Below are 19,732 nucleotides of genomic sequence, written 5' to 3' on the forward strand. Positions count from 1 at the left end.
AAAAACCAAAAAAAAAAAAAAAAGAAAAAAAATAAATAAATAACAAAACCAAAATATCACATTCCATCTAAAAATTTTAACAATATTTCCTAGTAATAAAAAAAAATCTACTTACTCATCTAAATTTCCCCTTTATAAATTTATTTCTAACTGTTTTACCTGGGACTGGAACCCAAATAAAGTCTATCCTTTGTCTTTGGTGAACGTATCTTCTAGATATCTTTATTTTTTCATTCTTTATTTGCCATACTGGGATAGAACCTAGCACCTTGTGTGTGTGCTAGGCAAGCACTCCACCTATGAGCTCTACTCTCAGCCCTTCTTTTAGGTACCTTTCAATCCATAGATTCTCTCTTTAAAATTTTGGTTTAAAAAACCGAGTCACCTGGCTCAAGGAATTTCTCCGAGTTAGATCTATAGTTTAGGTTTCAGTTCAATATAGTTCTGGAAACATTAGCCAGAGCAATTAGACAAAAGAAAGAAACAAAGGGAATACAGATAGGAAAGGAAGAAGTCAAATTATCATTATTTGCTGATGACGGTACTCTACATAGAAGACCAGAAAAACTCCACCAAAAGACTTCTAGAATGAATAACCAAATTTGGTAGTGTAGCAGGATACAAAATCAAAAATCACAAGCCTTCCTGTGCATGAATAACAAAGTCACTAAGACAGAAATTAGGGAAACAACAGCTTTCACAATAGCGTCACGAAAAATGAAATACTTAGAAATCAATGTAACAGAGGAAGTGAAAGCATGTTACATTGAAAACTACACTACTCTGAAAAGGGAAATCAAAGAGGATATCAGATAATGGAAAGATATCCCTTGTTCTTGGAGAGGCCGAACCAATATAGTGAAAATGGCCATACTCCCAAAATTGTTAATACAGATTTAATGCAATCTCAGTCAAAATACCAACAGCAATGCCTCACAGAGCTAGAGAAAACAATCCTAAAATTCATACGGCGTAGAAGAGACCCAGAATAGCAAAAGCAGTTCTGGGCAACAAAGGCAAGGCAGCAGGCAGGCATCACAATCCCTGACTTGGATCTATACTGGAATGCTACCACGATAAAAACAGCATGGTACTGGCAAAAACAAAAACCAAGAAACAAAAACAAAAAAAACCCAACAGACCCGAAGATCAATGGAATAGATTAGAAGATGCAGAAACAACTCCAAGCACACCAGTTACCTGATCTTTGACAAAGGGACCAAATACCTTCACTGGAAGAAAGATGGCTTCTTCAATAAATGGTGCTGGAAAAACAGCTTTCCATACACCTGTACCCTTATCTCTCATCAAGCACTGAAGTAATATCAGAATGGATCAAAGATCTAAATATTAAAACAGAAACACCTAACCTGAGGGGAAGTAGAATAGGTAAAGCTCCAGAAGATACAGGAGTAGGCAAAGACTTTATAAACAAAACCCTAACTGCACAGGAAAATTTACAAAGAATCAACAATTGGGATCACATCAAATTAAAAATTCTTTTGCAAGTCAGAAGAAACCACTAACAGAGTGAAGAGAGAACTCACAGAAAAGTTGAAGGAAGAGGAGAGGAACGGGAAGAAAGAACTAAAATATATTATGTACGGGTACAAATTCCTTATGATGAATGTGATCAGTATGTGTCACAAATATGTACTAATAAAAAGTGTCTCAAGAGAGCCAGGTGATTAAATAGCAAAACTAAAGCAAAGTATCAAGACAGACTTTCTGAGAGAAAGAAACAAACATTGAAGACAGCCAAAGAAAATCTAGCCTAGGGATAAAAAGAATATCTGAAATAAGAAAACCCAAGGAGGATCATGGAACAAATATAAAAACTGTATTTTAAGCAAGCTCTCACACAAAAAAAGATATAAAAGAATACATTATAAGGCATACTGGGCCACATTGGTTTGAATACTGACCCAGAATGACCACAAATACTCTACTAAAAAAAAGAATAAATGACTTATGAAGTAAAGAAAATTAGATTATTATTAGACTTTGACAGCAAAGAAGATGAAGCAACATTTCAAAACCAGCCAAGGACAGAAAACATGAGGCAAGGATTTTATTAGCAAAGCCAAGTTTCCAGTATAAAAGTTACAAACTGTAACCAACATGAATACTGGCCCCAAGAGCCCTTCCTGAGAAAACTAGTACAAAACAAGCTCCAGGAAATCAAATCAACTGAAGAAACATCCAAATAGGATTGGCAGCAGGAATTAAGTATATATGTAGCCAGGAACTGCTTAATGACACTTTGGTCAAAGATGGACCTAGACCACACTGGTGTCATAAAGTTATAATGGAGCTGAAAAATTCCCATGACCTAGTGATGCGCGCTGTAGCTCTCAGAAAGCAGCAGTAGCGCAGGTTATTCACACGGTGATGACAACGGGTGCCTACACAGCCCTTTTATGTTTCTGCAGTGATGCCTATGTAATGAAATGAGAAGAAAAACTGGACACCGAAGCTTGGTGGTGCTTCCTCGGCTGGTGACTGGGTTGACCAGTGGGGAGGGTGACATTTCCCATTCCACAGGCAGAGCAGGAGCTGCAGGTCCAGGACACTCCCAGACCTTGTCCTATGCATCTCTTCATTCCGCTGTTCCTGAGTTGGATCTTTTATAATAACTGCGGTTATACAACACTTCCTTGAGTTTGAAGAGTTGTTCTAGAAAATTACTGCAAGTGAGAGGATCTTGGAACCTCTAAATTTGATAAGAAGTGGCCTGGGGGCCCCGAAGGCTAAGCGGGGAGGCAATACTGCAGATGACAGAAAAGCTTGATGATGCTAACTTCTGTCAGTTACTGTTAGAACTGAACCGCAGTCGGAACAAAACAAAGGGAAAGAGGAACGATCAAGACAAAGTAGAGCGAACAAGCATACAGCGTACATGGTGTGTAATGCCAGCACCCAGAGGGCGAGAACAGTGTGGTGTGGGTTGTAAAACTACGAAAACGACAGGGATGAGTATTTTTGTTTTGCTCCTTCCTACAAAGGATCACAGGGTTCCAGAATTTTAGGGGTATCATTCAAATTCAAGGACCCATCTAACAGCCCATCTGATACACAACTTCCTACTTTATGAAAGGAAAAGGAAGGTATGAACAAGTAGTGAACAGAACATCCTAGATTTATTTATAGGGGTTAAACTGAGTTTTGCCATTTAAAATATATGAAGTTTTCAAAAGAAGAATCAGATTTTATTACCAAAAATATTTCTGATGTTTCAATTGTAGTCTAAAGAGATTATAAAGTTTAGTTTGGTAGATTCAGATGAAAGATCAAATTTTAAGGTCTTAAGTATTTCTAAAACTAAAAGCGGTGAATAAGCAAGACAACTATTTTCTAAACTATAGATCGAAATCCTGCAGCATAGGGAAAACTCATTCATTCATTTCCAAACGCCTGATACATAATCACTCGTTAGGCAGAAGGAATAGAGTGAGGTATGAAGACCGCTGGTGTGAAGAGCACATTCTAGTGTGAGAAATACACACTACCAAGTAATTACAAAACAAGGCAGACACTATAATCCCAGGGAAAGTAACAGAATCACATTTAAAACCCATCAACTGAGTCAAAGTCAAAGAAGCAGGGAAGGAAGGAAAAAGGTATGAAGTCTTTATAAGTCGGAGTTTTGCCAGATTGAATTGGAGAGGGGAGGGATAAAGACAGGGAGACTAGGAAATGAAAAGACATTAAAGGTAAAAATGAACTTGGGGCGTTCTCGCAGAAAAGGAGAAGATAAAAAGATAAAAATGCCCGCCAGAAAATAAAACTAAAGAGAAGATAATGGTGATTGTTCATAGTCATGTAATGTTTTCAATAAAGCAAGCAAAAAAGAGATGAGTGAGTCTTCAAATTTCTACTGTAAAGAATGACCACTTTTTATTTCTTGGGATTATTTTTACTGCACTGAAATGAATTGGCTGGGAGGAACTGAAAATTACAGTCTTAACTGTAGTTTAATACTTGGAGCAACTAAGTTTTAAAAATAAACCTAACATTATGGCTTGTGTTTCGATGTCCCCCCTAAAGCCTTGAAAGGGAACAGGTGGGGCTTTTCAGAGGTGGCTGGATCTAGAGTGTGTGATGCTGGGCTCAAGGTGTGTGATTACCAAATTAGTCCACTGACTGATTTCGAATAGTCCTTAGTGTCAGTGCTACTGATCCTAAGGGCAAGAAGTCTAGACAGAATATAAAGAGACAGAAAGAAGCTGCTACTGTTGCTTTCTGCTTGCTGACATGCTGTCTTCTACTTGCCATGAACTGTTTTCTCCTCTGCGAGGCCCCTCTGCCATACCACCCTGCCTTGGAGCCAGCCAACCATGAACTGAAACCTCTGCAAATTGTGAACCAAATAAACCTTTCCTCTTTGAGCTTAAGCCATTGGTTATTTTGTCTCATCAATGAGAAAAGTAACTATGACACCTAATATTTTACCCTTATAATGAATTCTATTTGATAGCAATGGTTTATAAGCACCTGAGAACCAAGCATTAAAATAATCTCACTAGAAATAGGTATTCTACCTGCATTGATGCTGGGAATGAAAACAGTGATAACTTTTGGAGTGGAATTTGGCAACATCGTACAAAAGTATGTACATACTCTTAACCCCAAATTCTCAGTACAAAAATATGCAATAACAAGGTTATTCACTGAAGGATTTTTTTTTTTGGGTGGGTACTGGGAATCAAACTCAGGACTTTGCACTTGCCAGGCAGGTGCTTGTGCTGCTGAGCTATATCCCCAGCCCACTGAAAGATTGTTTTTAACTATAAATTTCCTGGAACAAGCTAAATGCCCACACATAAGAGAGCGATATAATAAACTACACTACATTCATGTAACAGAGAACACTGCAACCATAAAAACTGCAGAGGAACTCCAGGAGATGTTATGGAATGACTTCTAAAATGTGCTTAATTGAAGAAAAAGTGCAAAAAGAATCTATTGGGTGCTGCCTTTCATGAAACAAAGAAGATACAATGAACACTTGGCTGCCAATTTGTATTAAAAGAAAAATACAAATGTAATCCAGAAAGTACAGGGTGCAGGTGGGAAGAAATAAAGTATAAAGGATGAAAGAACCAGGAAAGAGGCAGATGAAGGATGGGGGGGGTATGAGTAAGCCTTTCTGCGTAGTCGTGATTTTTAGAACCACATAAATCTTTCTGATACTAAAAATAAAGCAGTGGGTGGGGGAAAACTAACTTAAGAAGCCTTAATACTTTGACAATACACTCAAAGGCTAAAGACAAAAGAACTGTCAAAAAGAACAGAAATAGTGAACTCTACTTGGTGAATTTATATTTCATGGTGTGTGTATCATCTAGTATTGCATGACCAGTGACTCCAAAACGTAGCGCCTTAAAAGCACACTCCTGCTTGTTATCTCATGGCTTTTGCGGGCCGCAATCCAGGCAGGGCTTGGCTTCTGGCTCAGCGCCTCTCACAGGTTGGCAATAAAGGTGCAGGCCAGGGCGGCGCGCCTCATCTTTCCCCTAGCAGGTGCTCCTGTGGCTGTGGCATCCTCGGAACATCAGTTCTTTGCCCTGTGGGGCTCTCCAGGGGGCTACTCAAAAGCTTTGTCCATCTTCTAGGCAGCTTCCTCCAGGGAAGAGGGAAGCAAATTTTGGGAAGCAGATTTTGGAAGTGACATACCATCACTTGCATCCTATTTTATTTGTCACAAGAAAGTCACTACATTCTGCCCACATTCAAGCCAGAGGGGTTACAAAGCAGCAGGAATATCTGGAGGTAGGCAGGGACCAACACGGGCAATTTTAGAGGCGGCCCACCGCAGTCCCTCCTCTGGTGCCTAATGATTCACGTTCCTCCCACATGCAAAACATACTTGCCCTTCCCCAATGGTGGTTCTGCAATGCTGAGACTATTTTATGTTTATTTTAGCTTTGAGAAAAAATGAGGGCTCATTATTGCCTCAGGGGCTTGCATATAAAGACAGATAAATGGAAAAAGAGATATAAATGTATATATGTATATACATGCATGCTACTTTCTCTTCTCTCTCTCTTTTTGGGACAGGGTCTCATTATATGGCCCAGGCTGGGCTGAAACTCCCTGGCTAAAGGGATCGTCAGGCCTCAGCCTCCTGAGTAGCTGGGACTACAGGCAAGTGCTACTGCGCCTAGCCGAAAAGAATAATTTTAAAGTAGATAAACTGGGCCAACATCTCCTTAACCAGACGATCAAAGTTAGTATCACCAGTGACAATACATATTATAATCTTGACCCAATGCACGAGAAGACTTTAAAAATGCATTAATCAGTAGGAAACATCAGGTGACCCTTCACTGAAAGGCATTTTACAAAGTACCAGCCAATACGCTTAAAACTGTCATCGTAAAAGTTTCAAAGACAGAGCAACTGTTCCAGAAAAGAGACTAAGGAAACCTAACTTACATTTAGATACAAGGTGGGATTTTGAGTTGTATCTCTTTAGAAAAAACAACAGGATTTTCCCCAACATGAACATTTTAAATAACAAGAGTAAAATAATCAAAAATGAAGTCGATACAATATTATTAATAATCTACAGAACCTACTTAAAATTTTCCCAATTATGTCACTCATCTCTAAGAATTTCAGCATCTTGGCTCCCTTTGTCAGTGATTCAGAGGCACAGAAAACTTCCGGGACAAAGCCAAAAACTGGGCTTTGTAGATGAGGGTTGAGTGCTCTTTCTACTCATACATAAATTTATAGTTTTTGTTCATATGGGTAACTCAAGTTAAGTAAGTTTAATTAGCCATAGTGTTATAATGCATTTAATAAAAACTACATTTTATTTTGGTACCAGGAATTGAACTCAGGACCTCACACTTGCCAGGCAGGCGCTGTGCTACTTAGTTATATCCCTGGCCCTTAATAAAAACTTTAAATATTAACCTTTTTAATAGTATGGCAACTACACAAATGATAACACCATCATCACTTAAAATTTATTGTATAGAAATGGAAATAATCAAGTGAATAAAAAGATGAACTAAAATACTGAATAATACAAAAAGTTATTGCACAGATATGACCAGCTCCATGGCAATTTGATCCTTCTCAAATCGTAAGGCATTTTGACCCATACTGGATAGAGGCTGGGGAAGACTTAAAAGCATTTTGTCTTCAGCGAGGCAACGCTGTGGGTAGAAAAAGGGATACAAAGGAGGAAGAATAGAAGGGTATGCTGGGGAAGGTGGAAGAGAAGAGGAGAAATGAGAGAGAAGCAGAAAGGAAGCGGGAAGCAAGCGTACAGGTAAGCCGCCCCTGCTCTTTCCCAGACTGTTCCACAACAGCTTTGCCACCCGCCACTGCTGTACGTATTAGCAGCCTCCTGCGCTGCACTGAATCTCATTTTTTTTTTTTTTTTTGAGGGTAAAATACATCAGAAAGACCCCAGGGAGAAGGTTACGAAGACCAATGTAAGTAAGCTTTTAATTTTTTGGATGGGGTTACATATATTCTCTGAAAATAGTTCTTTCCATTTTTTCTAACTGTTTACAGGAAAATTAAAAAAGAGAGAGTGAGCGAGAGAGAGCTCTAGGAACAGTCTCAGAAAGGTGACTTCTTTCCTGGAAGGAATCCAGGCACATTTGTACACATTCTCTGCATTCATTCAGGAGCACCCCACCTTTTTCTTTTACCGTCAGACTATGGATCTAGGGAACAGTCTCGAGTCCCTGGAAATGCCTGACGATCCAATACCCTCAAGAATTAGACTCTGGGGCCGGCATGTAGCTCAGTGCTACTGTGGGAGCCCACAGTTACACACCTAGTGCCATGTGCATGTGTGTGCTTTGACAAAGAGAGGTGAAAATAAAGGCTGTGAGAAAAAAATGAGTGCAGACCTGACAGTTTCTAAAAATTAAAACTAACAGCTTTGCAAAAAACCCGAAGGTCTCCTAAGCAAAGAGGCATACTAGATACCATATCTGGTACCCAAAATTACATAGTTAGTTGATCGATACGGCTTTTCACATTAAAATAGCAAATGACTTCTACAGAGTCCACCAAAAAAAGTATGTACACTTTAGTAGTTTGCATTACTAATAAATGTCTGGAAGCTGATGGCTACCACCTTGGGTACGTCCTGTAATTGTAGACACCAAAGGTAACTTGCAAAGTTTTTCTTTTCATGTTATATACATTTTTTTGGTGGACTCTATTCCATAGATGAATAATTACCTCATACAAGATATGTGCATCAAGGTTATTTACAATTTAAAGACCAACTGCTCTTTTAAGTTATTATGTTTCGTATTGTCTTTTTAAAAAACAATGGCTATTAAAATGATGGAAACAGATTTAACAATGTAAACAAAAATGTCAGTAAGGTCTCTTCCCAATCCTTACCACCGGAAAATATATAAAAGGAGAAAAAGTCAACATATTTTACTTAGTTTGGTAAAATGATGATTAAGAGTTTACTTATGAAAAAATCCAGCCATCATTCATGTTTAGAAGACACGTATTGCTATGTCTGAAGCCTATTTTATACTTCATTCAGAATGTTCCGATCTGTCAAGTGGCATTCTACTTGTTGGCCATAGCGCCCTCACCACTGTCCAAGTATGACTGCAGTTAATGGAAAACAGCAATAACCACAACGACCAACTGCAGGCTTTTACTTACTGCTGTGATTCATTTGATGAACTTGCTATTTTTAAAAAAGTTCAATGATGACTTAGGAAAGAGTAATTTGAATTTTCCTGGTCTATACTAGAGATTTTTAATACTATGCTGAATAGTAGATGAGGTCAGTACATTTGAAATGGGCCTCAGCAACGTGGGAATACTGCCGGCAAAAAGACAGAGGAAGCACAGCCTCAATCACAAACTGAAATCATCTGTGAGATTCAAAATACTAGGTATATTAGGGGAAGCTTCACTTACAATGAATCATTCTTAATCTATATGAAAAAAATTCAGCCGAATTTTTCTGCCCAATTGCAAACTGTATTTTATTATTGAAACTATCCTAAAGTGCACTGTATGGGTGATGTGACATTTCGCTGTGGAATTAAGTGGTAACTCTCCACAAAGCAGTCATTATTATGAGATAATTGACCTTATTTGAGAGTTAAGCATCCCAAGGCAAAGTTGAGTGTACTTAATCCTGGCAGGTTAATTATCTAGTGATTAGGGAGCCTTGAAAGGTATTACTCGTAGGAACCATTTCCAAAATAGCACTATTCAAAAACTTCTTAATTTAATAAGAATGAAAAACAAGGAGAATAATCAAGTTCTTTAGTCTTGTATTGCCAGATAATGACTACAAAGGAGCTAGGATTAGCAGCATCAATGGATATAATTTATAATTGCCTGCATATAGGATGTCCTTTATTAGGCTGATCTGATGTGAGTGTAGCTAACAAATGGTTGTCGCTGAAGGGAAATGGTTTCAAGTTTGAAGATGTCAGGAACAAATTAAAAATACAATATAACATTTAAAGAGCTTATATACTAGAGAACAGCAAAACTATTTTAACGTGGGTAATCAATCAGGTTGCATGTCTAATTTGTAAGTACAAAATGCAATAGAAGATTACCAAAGATTTTTAATTGAGGAAACAGAAATTTATCTGTATGCATTTCTGCACCACACTTTAAGTGAAACTATGCAGAGCTCACTAGCAGAGCACTTGCCTAGGATGTATAAGGCCCTGGGTTTGATCCCTGGCACTCTGCCTCTTCCTCAAACTCAACCACACAAATAAAACTCACAGTGAGATGTAATCTCAGGACTGTTCGGAGTATTAGTATTTAAGAAAGGAAAAGACCAAGTGTTGGCAAAGGCTTGAAGATACAGCCCTTGTGTATTGCTGGTGAGGATGTAAAAGGGTACAGCAGGCTGCTATGGAAAACAGATTCGTCATTGCTCAAAAAGTTGAACACAGAATTATTACCACACGGTCCAGCAATTCCACTTTTAGGTGTATACCTCAAAATACTCAAGGCAGGGATTAAAAAAAAAAAAAACAATGCTCATGGCAGCATTATTCACAATAGCTAATGATGGAACCAAATGAAATGCCCATCGACAGATAAATGGATAAAATAAAACTTCATGTATACAGTGAATTATTCATTCTTAGAAAAGAATAAACTTCTGATACATGCTATAAGACATATGAATCTTGAAAGCATTAAGTGAAATAAGCTAGACACTTCACACAACTATTGTGTGAACTTATTCGTATGAGGTACCTTGAACAGGCAAATTTAGAGACAGTAGGGGCTGGGGATTTAGCTCAGTGGCACAGTGCCTGCCTGGCAAGTCTAAGGTCATGAGTTTGATTCCTGGTACCGGAAGAAAAACAAACAAACAAACAAACAAAACAAATTTAGAGGCAGTAAAACAGTGATTACCAAAGGCTGTGAGGATGAAGAAGGGGAAGTGGGGGATTATAATTTAATGGGTACAGAGCTTCTGCATAGAGATGATGGATCATGGATGGGAAAGCTCTAGAGATGGGGAGTGATGAGGGTTGTATAATACTGTGAATGTACATAAATGCCACTCAATTGTGTATGCGGCACTGGTTGAAATGGTCAATTTAGCTAAGCATTTCTTTTTACCATAATAAAAAAGTAAGCACTATTGTTTAGTAATCATACTTAGTTCATATCACAATAATATAGCAATGACACTCCTTAGACACTTCTATTTTGTCTCAGGATGTCCCTGACCGAGTATTTTCAGATATTCCTTGGAGGTGGATACCTTTATTTCTGGGCAAGTTAAACAGAATAAAGGAGCAGTGGGGTGAAAAGTGGGACGAACCCAGCTTGAAGGGAAGGGCTGACAGCCTACACCAGTGGCGGTGAATCTATGCACGCGAGCCGCAGTGGGCTGTCTGTATCCCTGAAAGCTCTAAAAGGTTAGAAATCACTGGAATAGAGGAACAAGATCAACACTATCAAAAATACTATCCACGCTTCCCAACAAAAACAGACCATTTTCTGTGAGCTCAGCTGAAACTTTACATGCATTAGAGAAATAGCTGAAGAATTGCTGTATAAATTCAACGACAGCTTCTGTGACTGTCCTTTGTAAATGACAGGTTAGGATAATTTTTACTTGTCTGTCAAGATTAGAATCAAAGATTATCAACACATTTCTCCTCTGGTTGATATGGTGGTCAAAATACAGTTGGTATTTCCTTCTAACAATGGTTTTTTTTGTGTGTGGGGGTACTTATTTAAATGGTTCTAGAAATCAGTATGAAGATTCTTCATAAAAGTAACAATAGAAATTTCATGTAACCAGCTATTCTCCTTCTAGGTATCTTCCTGAAAAAGGGAAACACTCTAATTAGAGTGACACAGGCATGCCCATGTTTTTAACAGCACAACTCATAATAGCTAAATCCTGGAAGTGACCTATATGTCCATCAACAGATGAACGGATAAAGCGAATGTGATATTTATTCACAATGGGGCACTACTCCGCCATAACGAAGGATAAGCTTGAATCTTCTGTAAGAAAATGGATGCATCTGGAGACCACAATGTTAAGTGAAATCAGACACACGCTTAAACATCACATGGTGTCTCTTATTTGAGAAACCCAAAGTATAAATAAAGAACAAAATAAAAGATACATACCAGGAACTATGGAGACAGATCTTTTGCAGAAGGGACAGGGACCAACAGATGGATGAAAGGGTGGGGAAGAGCATGAAAAAAGAATTGGCCAACACCCCATGCAGAATGTAAATACGTACCCCAAACAGGCACTAATAAAAATGAAAAATGGAACCAAAGTATTCCTTTAATAGCTTTACAGAGACATAATTGATATACAGGAATAGGTGCCAACTACAAGTATGTAATTAGCTAAGTTCTAACCCCTGTACTAAGTCTCACAACCACACCCACAAGTAAGACAAGGGAGACATCCACTCCTCCTACGCAGTGCCTCCCGGCACGCCATCATACACCGGCAGGCTTGGATGTGCTGTCTGTCATTTGCTGATTGCATTTTCTAGAATTTAATGAATGGAATTCTACAGAATATACTTTCATCTGGTATCTCTCATACAGTATAGATATTCTGAGAGTCACCCATCCTGGCACTCAATTCTTATCGATGCCTTCTTTTACAGTTAAACAGCATCGCAGCCTGTGGGTAAATCACAATGGGTTTATACACTCACCAGGTGATGGACATGTGGATTATTTCTAGACTTCGGCTACTACAATAAAGCTGTTATAAACACTTGTGTATGTCTTATATGAATATGTGCTTTACTTTCTCTCAGGCAAATACCTAGGAGTGGGATATCTAGATCACAAACTAGGTGGACATGTAGCTTTGTAAGACAGAGGAAAACCATCTTCAAAGTAGCTGCACCATTTTACCTTTTAACCAGAATAAATGGCAGTTCCGGTAGCTCCATATTTTACCAATACATGGTTTGGTCACAAATTTTAATTCCAGACATTCTAATACCTGTGCAGTAGTGTGTTATATAAATTGAGGTTGGCTTTTCAGTGGGTAACCAATTGTTCCAGAACAATTTGTTTAAAACATTGCTATATTCATTCTCCATGAAAACTTCCTTGGAAATTTTCTTAAAAAACCAATTTTAGCCCTATTTTTGGATTCCCTCTTCTTTTCACTGGACTTCTGTGTACATTTACCTGAATGCCACATTGTCTTGATTATTATAACTTTTTTTCTGATTACTGAAGATTGAACCCATTGGGCTATATCCCTAAACCTTTTAAAATATTTTTACTGTGAGACAGGTTCTTGCTATGTAGCTCAATTGCCCAGACTTGGCTTGAACTTGTGATTCTCCTGCCTCAGCTTCCAAGAGTGCTGAGATTACAGGTATGCATCACATGTCTGGCTCCTGTTGGAATTCTGACTGGATTATTTGGAATCTATAGATTTCTCTAAAGAGGATTGACAATACTGAATCTTTAGATTAACACATATATCTATCTATATCTATCTATATCTATATCTCACTTTGGTCTCAGTATACTCTTAAATTATTTCCCCCAAATATGAGAGAAAGCAGTACAGGGTAACAAATCATGTCAAGAGAACTTGTTTTCGTTTTCACGTGAATTCATTTCAAAAGATATTTATGGGTACCTATTATGGCAAACCAACGAGCAGTGGAAAATATGGTACACTTAGAAGATTTGTTATGGTATGGATTATGGAATAATAAAGATTGGTTACAGGCAATTACAGTATTTGGCATTTACTGAACCAGTCTCAAAAAGTTTACTGAAAAATAAATTCAAGTGGCAAATCCTAGAGCTTACCCTGAGCTTTGCAGGGTAAGATGAAGCTATATTTGAATACAATGGAAAGACAAATAATGTAACATCTTAATAAATATCAAGTAAGTTGAGTATTGGAATCAGATTTTTAAAATGTTAGTAGACTGGAGATATCAGCTGAAGTGATGAAACTTAGTAAGGATAATAAAAATTATACCATCTTTAATATTAAAAGTAATTGGTTTTATCTTTTTAAACACATTGTGCTTTTTCTCCAACGCTATAGTAATAATAAATCATCTTCAGTTCTCCAGGAATAAAAGAGACATTTTATTTCTAAGATGTGATGGAGTTTAAAAAATATTTTTCAGGGAAAAAATTATACATGTATACATAATGTATACATAATTAAACCATGATGACAGGAAGAGGTAAGTGATCATCTGGGAATTACGAAGCAGGAAGGAGAGAATTCAAGGAGGAATAAAGAATGTGCACCTGGCTGGGCGTGGTGGCGTACACCTGTAATCCCAGGATTTGGGAGGCTGAGGTAGGATGATCATTGCAAGTTCGAGATCAGCCAGGGCTACACAATGAGTTCTAGGCTAGTCTGAACTACATAGTGAGACCCTATCTCAAAAAACCAAAAGAAAACAAACAAACAAACAAACAAAAAAGTGCACCTGTGGTCCCAGCTATTTGGGAGTTTGATCACTTCATCTCAGGAGTTCAAGGCTAGACTGGGCAAACACTGAGATCTCATTCCAAAAACAGCAGGAAAGCAGGAATAAGGAAAATTTTGGAGAGAAAGATATTTTCATTACATTCATCTTGGTGTGTATTTATAAGACACACTTTATTTACTCATCCACTATATATGTGTGCATTTCATGGTATGTCAACTATACACAACAGAGCTATCTTTAAAATCGTATATGTATTGATCCTAGAAAATCGTGTAACCACTTTGACTCATGGAAGGTCAGTTATTAAAAAGTTAACTATAGACGTATGCCTGTAATCCCAGCTACTCAGGAAGCTGAAGCAGGAGGATCACAAGTGAGGCCAGCCTAGGCAATTTAGTAAGATGCTGTCTCAAAATAAAAAATAAAAAGGGCTCTGGAAGAAGCCCAGTGGTACAGTACCTCTGGTATCGAACCCCTATACCTCAAAACTAAACAATTTAATTTGTTTTGAGCTCTGGCTACAGTGAATGCTGCTGCTATGAACACGGGTACACAAGCACTCAGGTTCCGGCGCTCAGTATCTATTTAAAAGCAGACCTGCAGGATCACAGGGTGAGAAGTGTACGTTCAATCCTTTGGCAAACCACCTGTTTGGAGTGCAGGTGCTTCACTTTACACTCGTGCCAGCAACATGCAGGTCTCCAATTTTATCAGCATCTGACCGGGAGGGAGTGGTGTCTGATTTTGGTTGGATTTGTATTTCTCTAATGATCAGCGATGTTCCAAATCTCAAGCCTTTATTGGACATTGTTGGAGGAATATTTATGTCAGTCCTTCAACCATTTTATAATGTGGGTGTTTGTTTTCCTGCTGTTAATGAGGTATATATTCTGGATACCAGTGGCTTCTCAGATATAAGATTTCTAAATATTGTTTCCATTTTGTGAGTTGTCTTTCACATTTGATAGTAACCTTTACTGCATAAAGTTTTAAATTTTGATGAAGTCTATTTTATTTTTTTTATACCCTTGTTATGATTTGCAGTCTTCTATATTTTAAAGTGAATACCATTATGATACCACCAGCATTTTAGGGAAATGAAAATCTTTCTGGGGTCTATTCTTTTTTAGTCTCTGAAGTGTCTGCCAAACTTGTAGCATCATTCCCTGATTCTCTATATATGCTCTATGATTTATGTGTCTTTTACAAATATGAGCTTTTACTAAAGAGTTTTCTATGAACTCTGCAATTTTTTGAAGGCTCCTGCCCATTCTCTTTCTCTTTCAGGCCATTTGAGACAATGAAGTCCTAACTGCATTTCTGATAGTATTCAATCCTCCAAATATGTATTTCCTTCCAAACTCTCATTCTTTGGAATCATATTTATCTTTTAAAATGCTTTAAAATTTGTCTTCTTAAAGTCACATATGTATGCGCCACCAGCCTAATCTCTCCTGACTGTAAAGGATGAGTGTCAGTTTGTGCCCCATGACACTCATTCTTTATCTCTGACGCGTTTTCCCACAGACTGAGGCAGTGACGCTATATATCTTCTGTGTTACTCGTATGGCTAACGTAGCACATTTCCTAGTCGCTTCCTTGATCCTTGTTAATAAGAAAACTCTGAAAGGCAGAGTTTAGTCAAATGAGACTGTAAGCAGCTAGCTAGCAGCTCATGGCTGTTAGCAGTATTTCTTGCCGTTATGTCAGTTTGTAAAGAATACAGCATTTACTTCCAATGGTTATTGCCTTTGCGGAGACTCATCATGATATTCTTTGTATAAATCAGTCCTTTAATCTTCATCCAGGTAAGCTTACATTTATTTCCAAAGTCAATTTTTATATTATTCTAGGGAGACTGCACACTTATGTTATTGAGGTATAAAAATCAATGAAGATATTTAAACAATATTAGAATCACAGAATTAAAATCAGAACGGACTCGTGGAAGATGGATACAACACACACACTTTATACATAAAATTTCCAAGATTCCCAATAGTTCAGGGATATGGCCAAGATCACATGAAGACACTGAAGGCCTGTTTTTTTCGTGTTTTTTTGTGTGTTTTTTTCCATTTCATGGATTTATAAAATCTATAGGCTGAACATAAGCTATAAAGAACAAGTATGCATTTGTATGTATATTTAATTTAGAATGGAAGAAAATATATTCTTTTTTTTTTTGTATTGGGAATCAAACTCAGGACCTTGTACTTGCCAGGCAGGTGCTTGTGCCACTGAGCTATATCCCTGGCCTGAAAATATATTCTTATAGAGAGAAAAAGCTGTAGGAAATTCTACTGTATCATCTTTAACTGTGAAATACAAACAGTGGGAGAAAGGATATCATTAGTCAAAAAGTTAAGAATGAATTATTTAAATATTTGCTCATGATGTATTAAACTAAAATTACAGACTCAAGATTTTGAAGAGGTTAAATTAGTGATAAAAGCTGTTTTTATCTTGATTATGGTCACAGTGGCGGGTCAAGGGTATATCTGCAAAATTCATAGATAAACTACATTAGAAAGGGTGAATTTTACTATATGCAAATTAAATCTCAATAATCTAACCTTTCAAAAAATAAATATTTTACTAAGAGATTAGCATATATGGAAGGAAAAACTAAATATCCTGAGCCAGAGCAGTCTATATTGTGGCAATTTTATGTAATTCTTGAGGATATTTACACAACATTTCAAAAATTCATTCACATATTTGTAGACATACACGCAGAAGAAGAAGAAAATCTAGGTACTTCCTTTAAAAAAAAAGGCAACTCACCGTTTCATTTCCAAAAAGTATGTCCACATAAGGCATCACTTTCATCAATGGCTCCTTGTAGAACTGGCTAATAAATGGCGCAGACAGATTCAAAGTGAAGATCCTGTTGTTTTCAGAAGCGTACTGAGCCACTTTTAATATTGACTCCGGGGAAACTGTAAGAAAAAAGCCCTGGATAAAAAAAGAAAAAGAAAAGGAGGGAAAATTAGAAATGTCATCTGCACAGAATCACTCTGATAAGAAAAAAAAAAAAAAAGAGACCTATATACAAAATATAAAAGCCCATCTAACATACAATTATAAGAAGGAAGGCAGAACATGGCTATATCTAACTAGGGAAAAGTTAATCCTGCGAGTACTATGTGCCCGATACAAGCCATACTTCAGAGGAAAAAAACATTATTTATTTCATATTAGATTTATATGCTGAATACTGAAAGAATTCTGGGAATCCAAAAAAGATAAAGATATTTAAAAGGTCTTCTTCAGGACAATAATTGCATTTAAAGAAATATTAATGAAGCAGAAGCAATCCTTCTAGCCTCTTGTAAATAAGTTTGCATTATTTTAAGTGAACTAAAAACAATCTGTTTAGTAAGATGGGAGCTTATTATCTTAGCACACATCTAAATGGGATTTTGGAGGAAGAATTTTTAAATAATGAGAAAATAATTCAGCAATGTAATAGAAAATTATGCTAATTAAAATCTTATCAGGAGAGCAGTATTTTAAAATGCTATTTATCTACATGTCTAATACCATTTGAAATCTTATTAAGACAGACTTGTGCTACCCAAGACATGGATGCACGTAAGAAACTGGTTCAGACGATGTAGAAGTGAGTACAAGAAAAACCACAATGTGCAACAGACGACTGACTCAGAAAGCCCAGCAGAGTTAAGAGTGTAAAGCTGCTGAGCGGCCGGACGGGAGTGTATTCGGTGAGCAATGTGAAAGTGGGCACAGACTGACCACGGATAATAAAGTTTTCCTGAGAGCAAGGAGTAAACGCTTACAGAAAAAGTTAAAACAAAAGTTAATCTGGACAGCAGCAACTTAGCAACTGTTCATACAACTCTGCGTTTGGCTGTATTAAAGAAAACGACACTCACTGTACTACATGTAAGACTGGACCTTGTTTTAAGATTCGGAAGGCAAAAGAGTCAAAAGATGATTGAGATTTTGAATCTGCTGTTACCATTAATAGACAGAAAAACCTAGGATAAGCTGTGTCTTACGAGGTGAAAGGAGCATGCCCACTGAGGTGCCGAGGGACCGCCAGACATGTATCAGAAAGTGGAAAGAGGGGCTGTAATTACTAAGGAGGAAACTGAAGAACAAGAAGAGGACAAAGGACAGAATGAAGAACAATGAAACCTAGAGGACAGAGGAGGGAAAAAATGTAAAAGACAGAACAGGAAGAATGCAAACGAGGGGAAAGCCGAAGATAGAGAAATCCAACACGGGGACACTCAGGAAGGTGCTTAAAAATGTTCAATGCTATCAAGAGGCAGAGAAAGAAAAAACTGAGCAAAAGACAGGAGCTGATGACGAGGAGAGAGCACTTAATATTCAGGGAAACTCTGCAAGTGTCAAGGAAGGCAAGGTAGGAACATGAAAGTATAATTTACTTTCAAAGATTTATCAATGAGTGCTGATAAAATTATCTGAAATTTACTGAGCAATTCTGGTGTGCCAGACATGGTACTAGAACTTTCTTACTCAGTTATTGTTCTTTTTCTTTATATCAAACTTATGAGGTGGATACTGTTACTTGAATCATTTTAGAACTAAAGAAGGCAAAACTGAGAAATGAAGACCTATCTCCCAGATCACACAGCTTATACAGAGGAGCCCGTATTGAATAACTCCTGATACCATGCCCCTTAGTTGGAGAATAAGAGGGCCAGAAAGACTTTTTTTTTCCAGTGAAGGAGAGGGAATGAGAAGAGTTTTTTTTTGTTTTTCTGTCTTTTTGAGACAGGGTCTTGCTATGCAGTTCAGGCTGGCCTTGATCGCACTTTGTAGCCCAGGCTGGCCTCAAACTCGCAGCGATCCTCCTGCCTCAGCCTCCCGAGTGCTAGGATTATAGGTGTGCATCACCATGCCCGGCTGAGAAGATTGTTTTTAAGGACAGCCATACTTTGAACACATCTGCTTTTCAAACAAAAAAGGGGCTCCTGCAAAACAAGAATGAAAAACTAAGGAAGCAAGAATAGAGGAAAGAACTGGAGGAGGGGGGGACTGGAAACGAAAAGGGGAGAAGAAGCAGCTCACAAAACACTGGAAATAGCCTTAAATATATACCAGAAACCTCCGGAAAAAGTTACAGAAATGGAACTGAAATATTTACTTGTAACTGAAGGACTAACCACTCAGCTTGTACAAATTTTAAAATGTTTGAAAAGAAAAAAAGAATGAGAATGAGTTTTGGGGCAGGGGTCATGCATATAAATGAGGGTCCCTCTTTGAGGAGAGGGTTTACTGCCCGTATACATCCTAGGATATGAAGAGAATTTGATACCATGGTTGCATTGGATTTTACAGCATGTTACCTCCAAATATAGCATCCTGGCAACTTTCTGTGCGAGAAGTAGCTGTGGAGGACTTCTCTGACCACTGCATCTGACAGTGGATCACAGGGTCCTCATTCTAGGGGGTGCTCAGTTACTCCCCGAGGCCCAGAAGCACCTGAACATGTATCACGTGCTGGGTGACACCCTTTCATCCGCACTTTATTGCCATTAGATGATACCCTCCTTGTCAAATCAAATTTCTCCTCAAATGTCCATTTATCTCATTAGACTTAATATAAAAGTACAGTTTCCCAGGGGTCTTCATGTCACATAAATTTGCTGTGCTTTTCTTAATCTGTCTTTTGTTGTGAGGGTCTTAGTATCATCCTTGAAATGGGTGAGGAAAAGGTACCTTATTACTTTCTCTCCCTTAACAATTGTCTCTTCACAGTAAAGTACTGATAGCTGGGT

The 19,732-nt window shown here is 37.8% G+C and overlaps 1 protein-coding gene across 3 annotated transcripts in view; it reads right to left on the bottom strand.

The window, feature by feature from the left end:
- Adk (adenosine kinase) overlaps window positions 1–19,732 on the bottom strand; it is a 506,600-nt gene that overhangs the window by 146,212 nt on the left and 340,656 nt on the right. For all 3 annotated transcript variants that reach the window (XM_013516884.1, XM_005389928.2, XM_005389929.2), the window contains exon 7: window positions 16,746–16,916. In XM_013516884.1, coding sequence (XP_013372338.1) covers window positions 16,746–16,916 — 171 coding nt within the window. The remainder of the gene's footprint in view (window positions 1–16,745; window positions 16,917–19,732) is intronic.

Source organism: Chinchilla lanigera, unplaced genomic scaffold (genome assembly GCF_000276665.1).
Source record: "Chinchilla lanigera isolate Chin_1 unplaced genomic scaffold, ChiLan1.0 scaffold00036, whole genome shotgun sequence".
Taxonomy (NCBI): domain Eukaryota; kingdom Metazoa; phylum Chordata; class Mammalia; order Rodentia; family Chinchillidae; genus Chinchilla; species Chinchilla lanigera.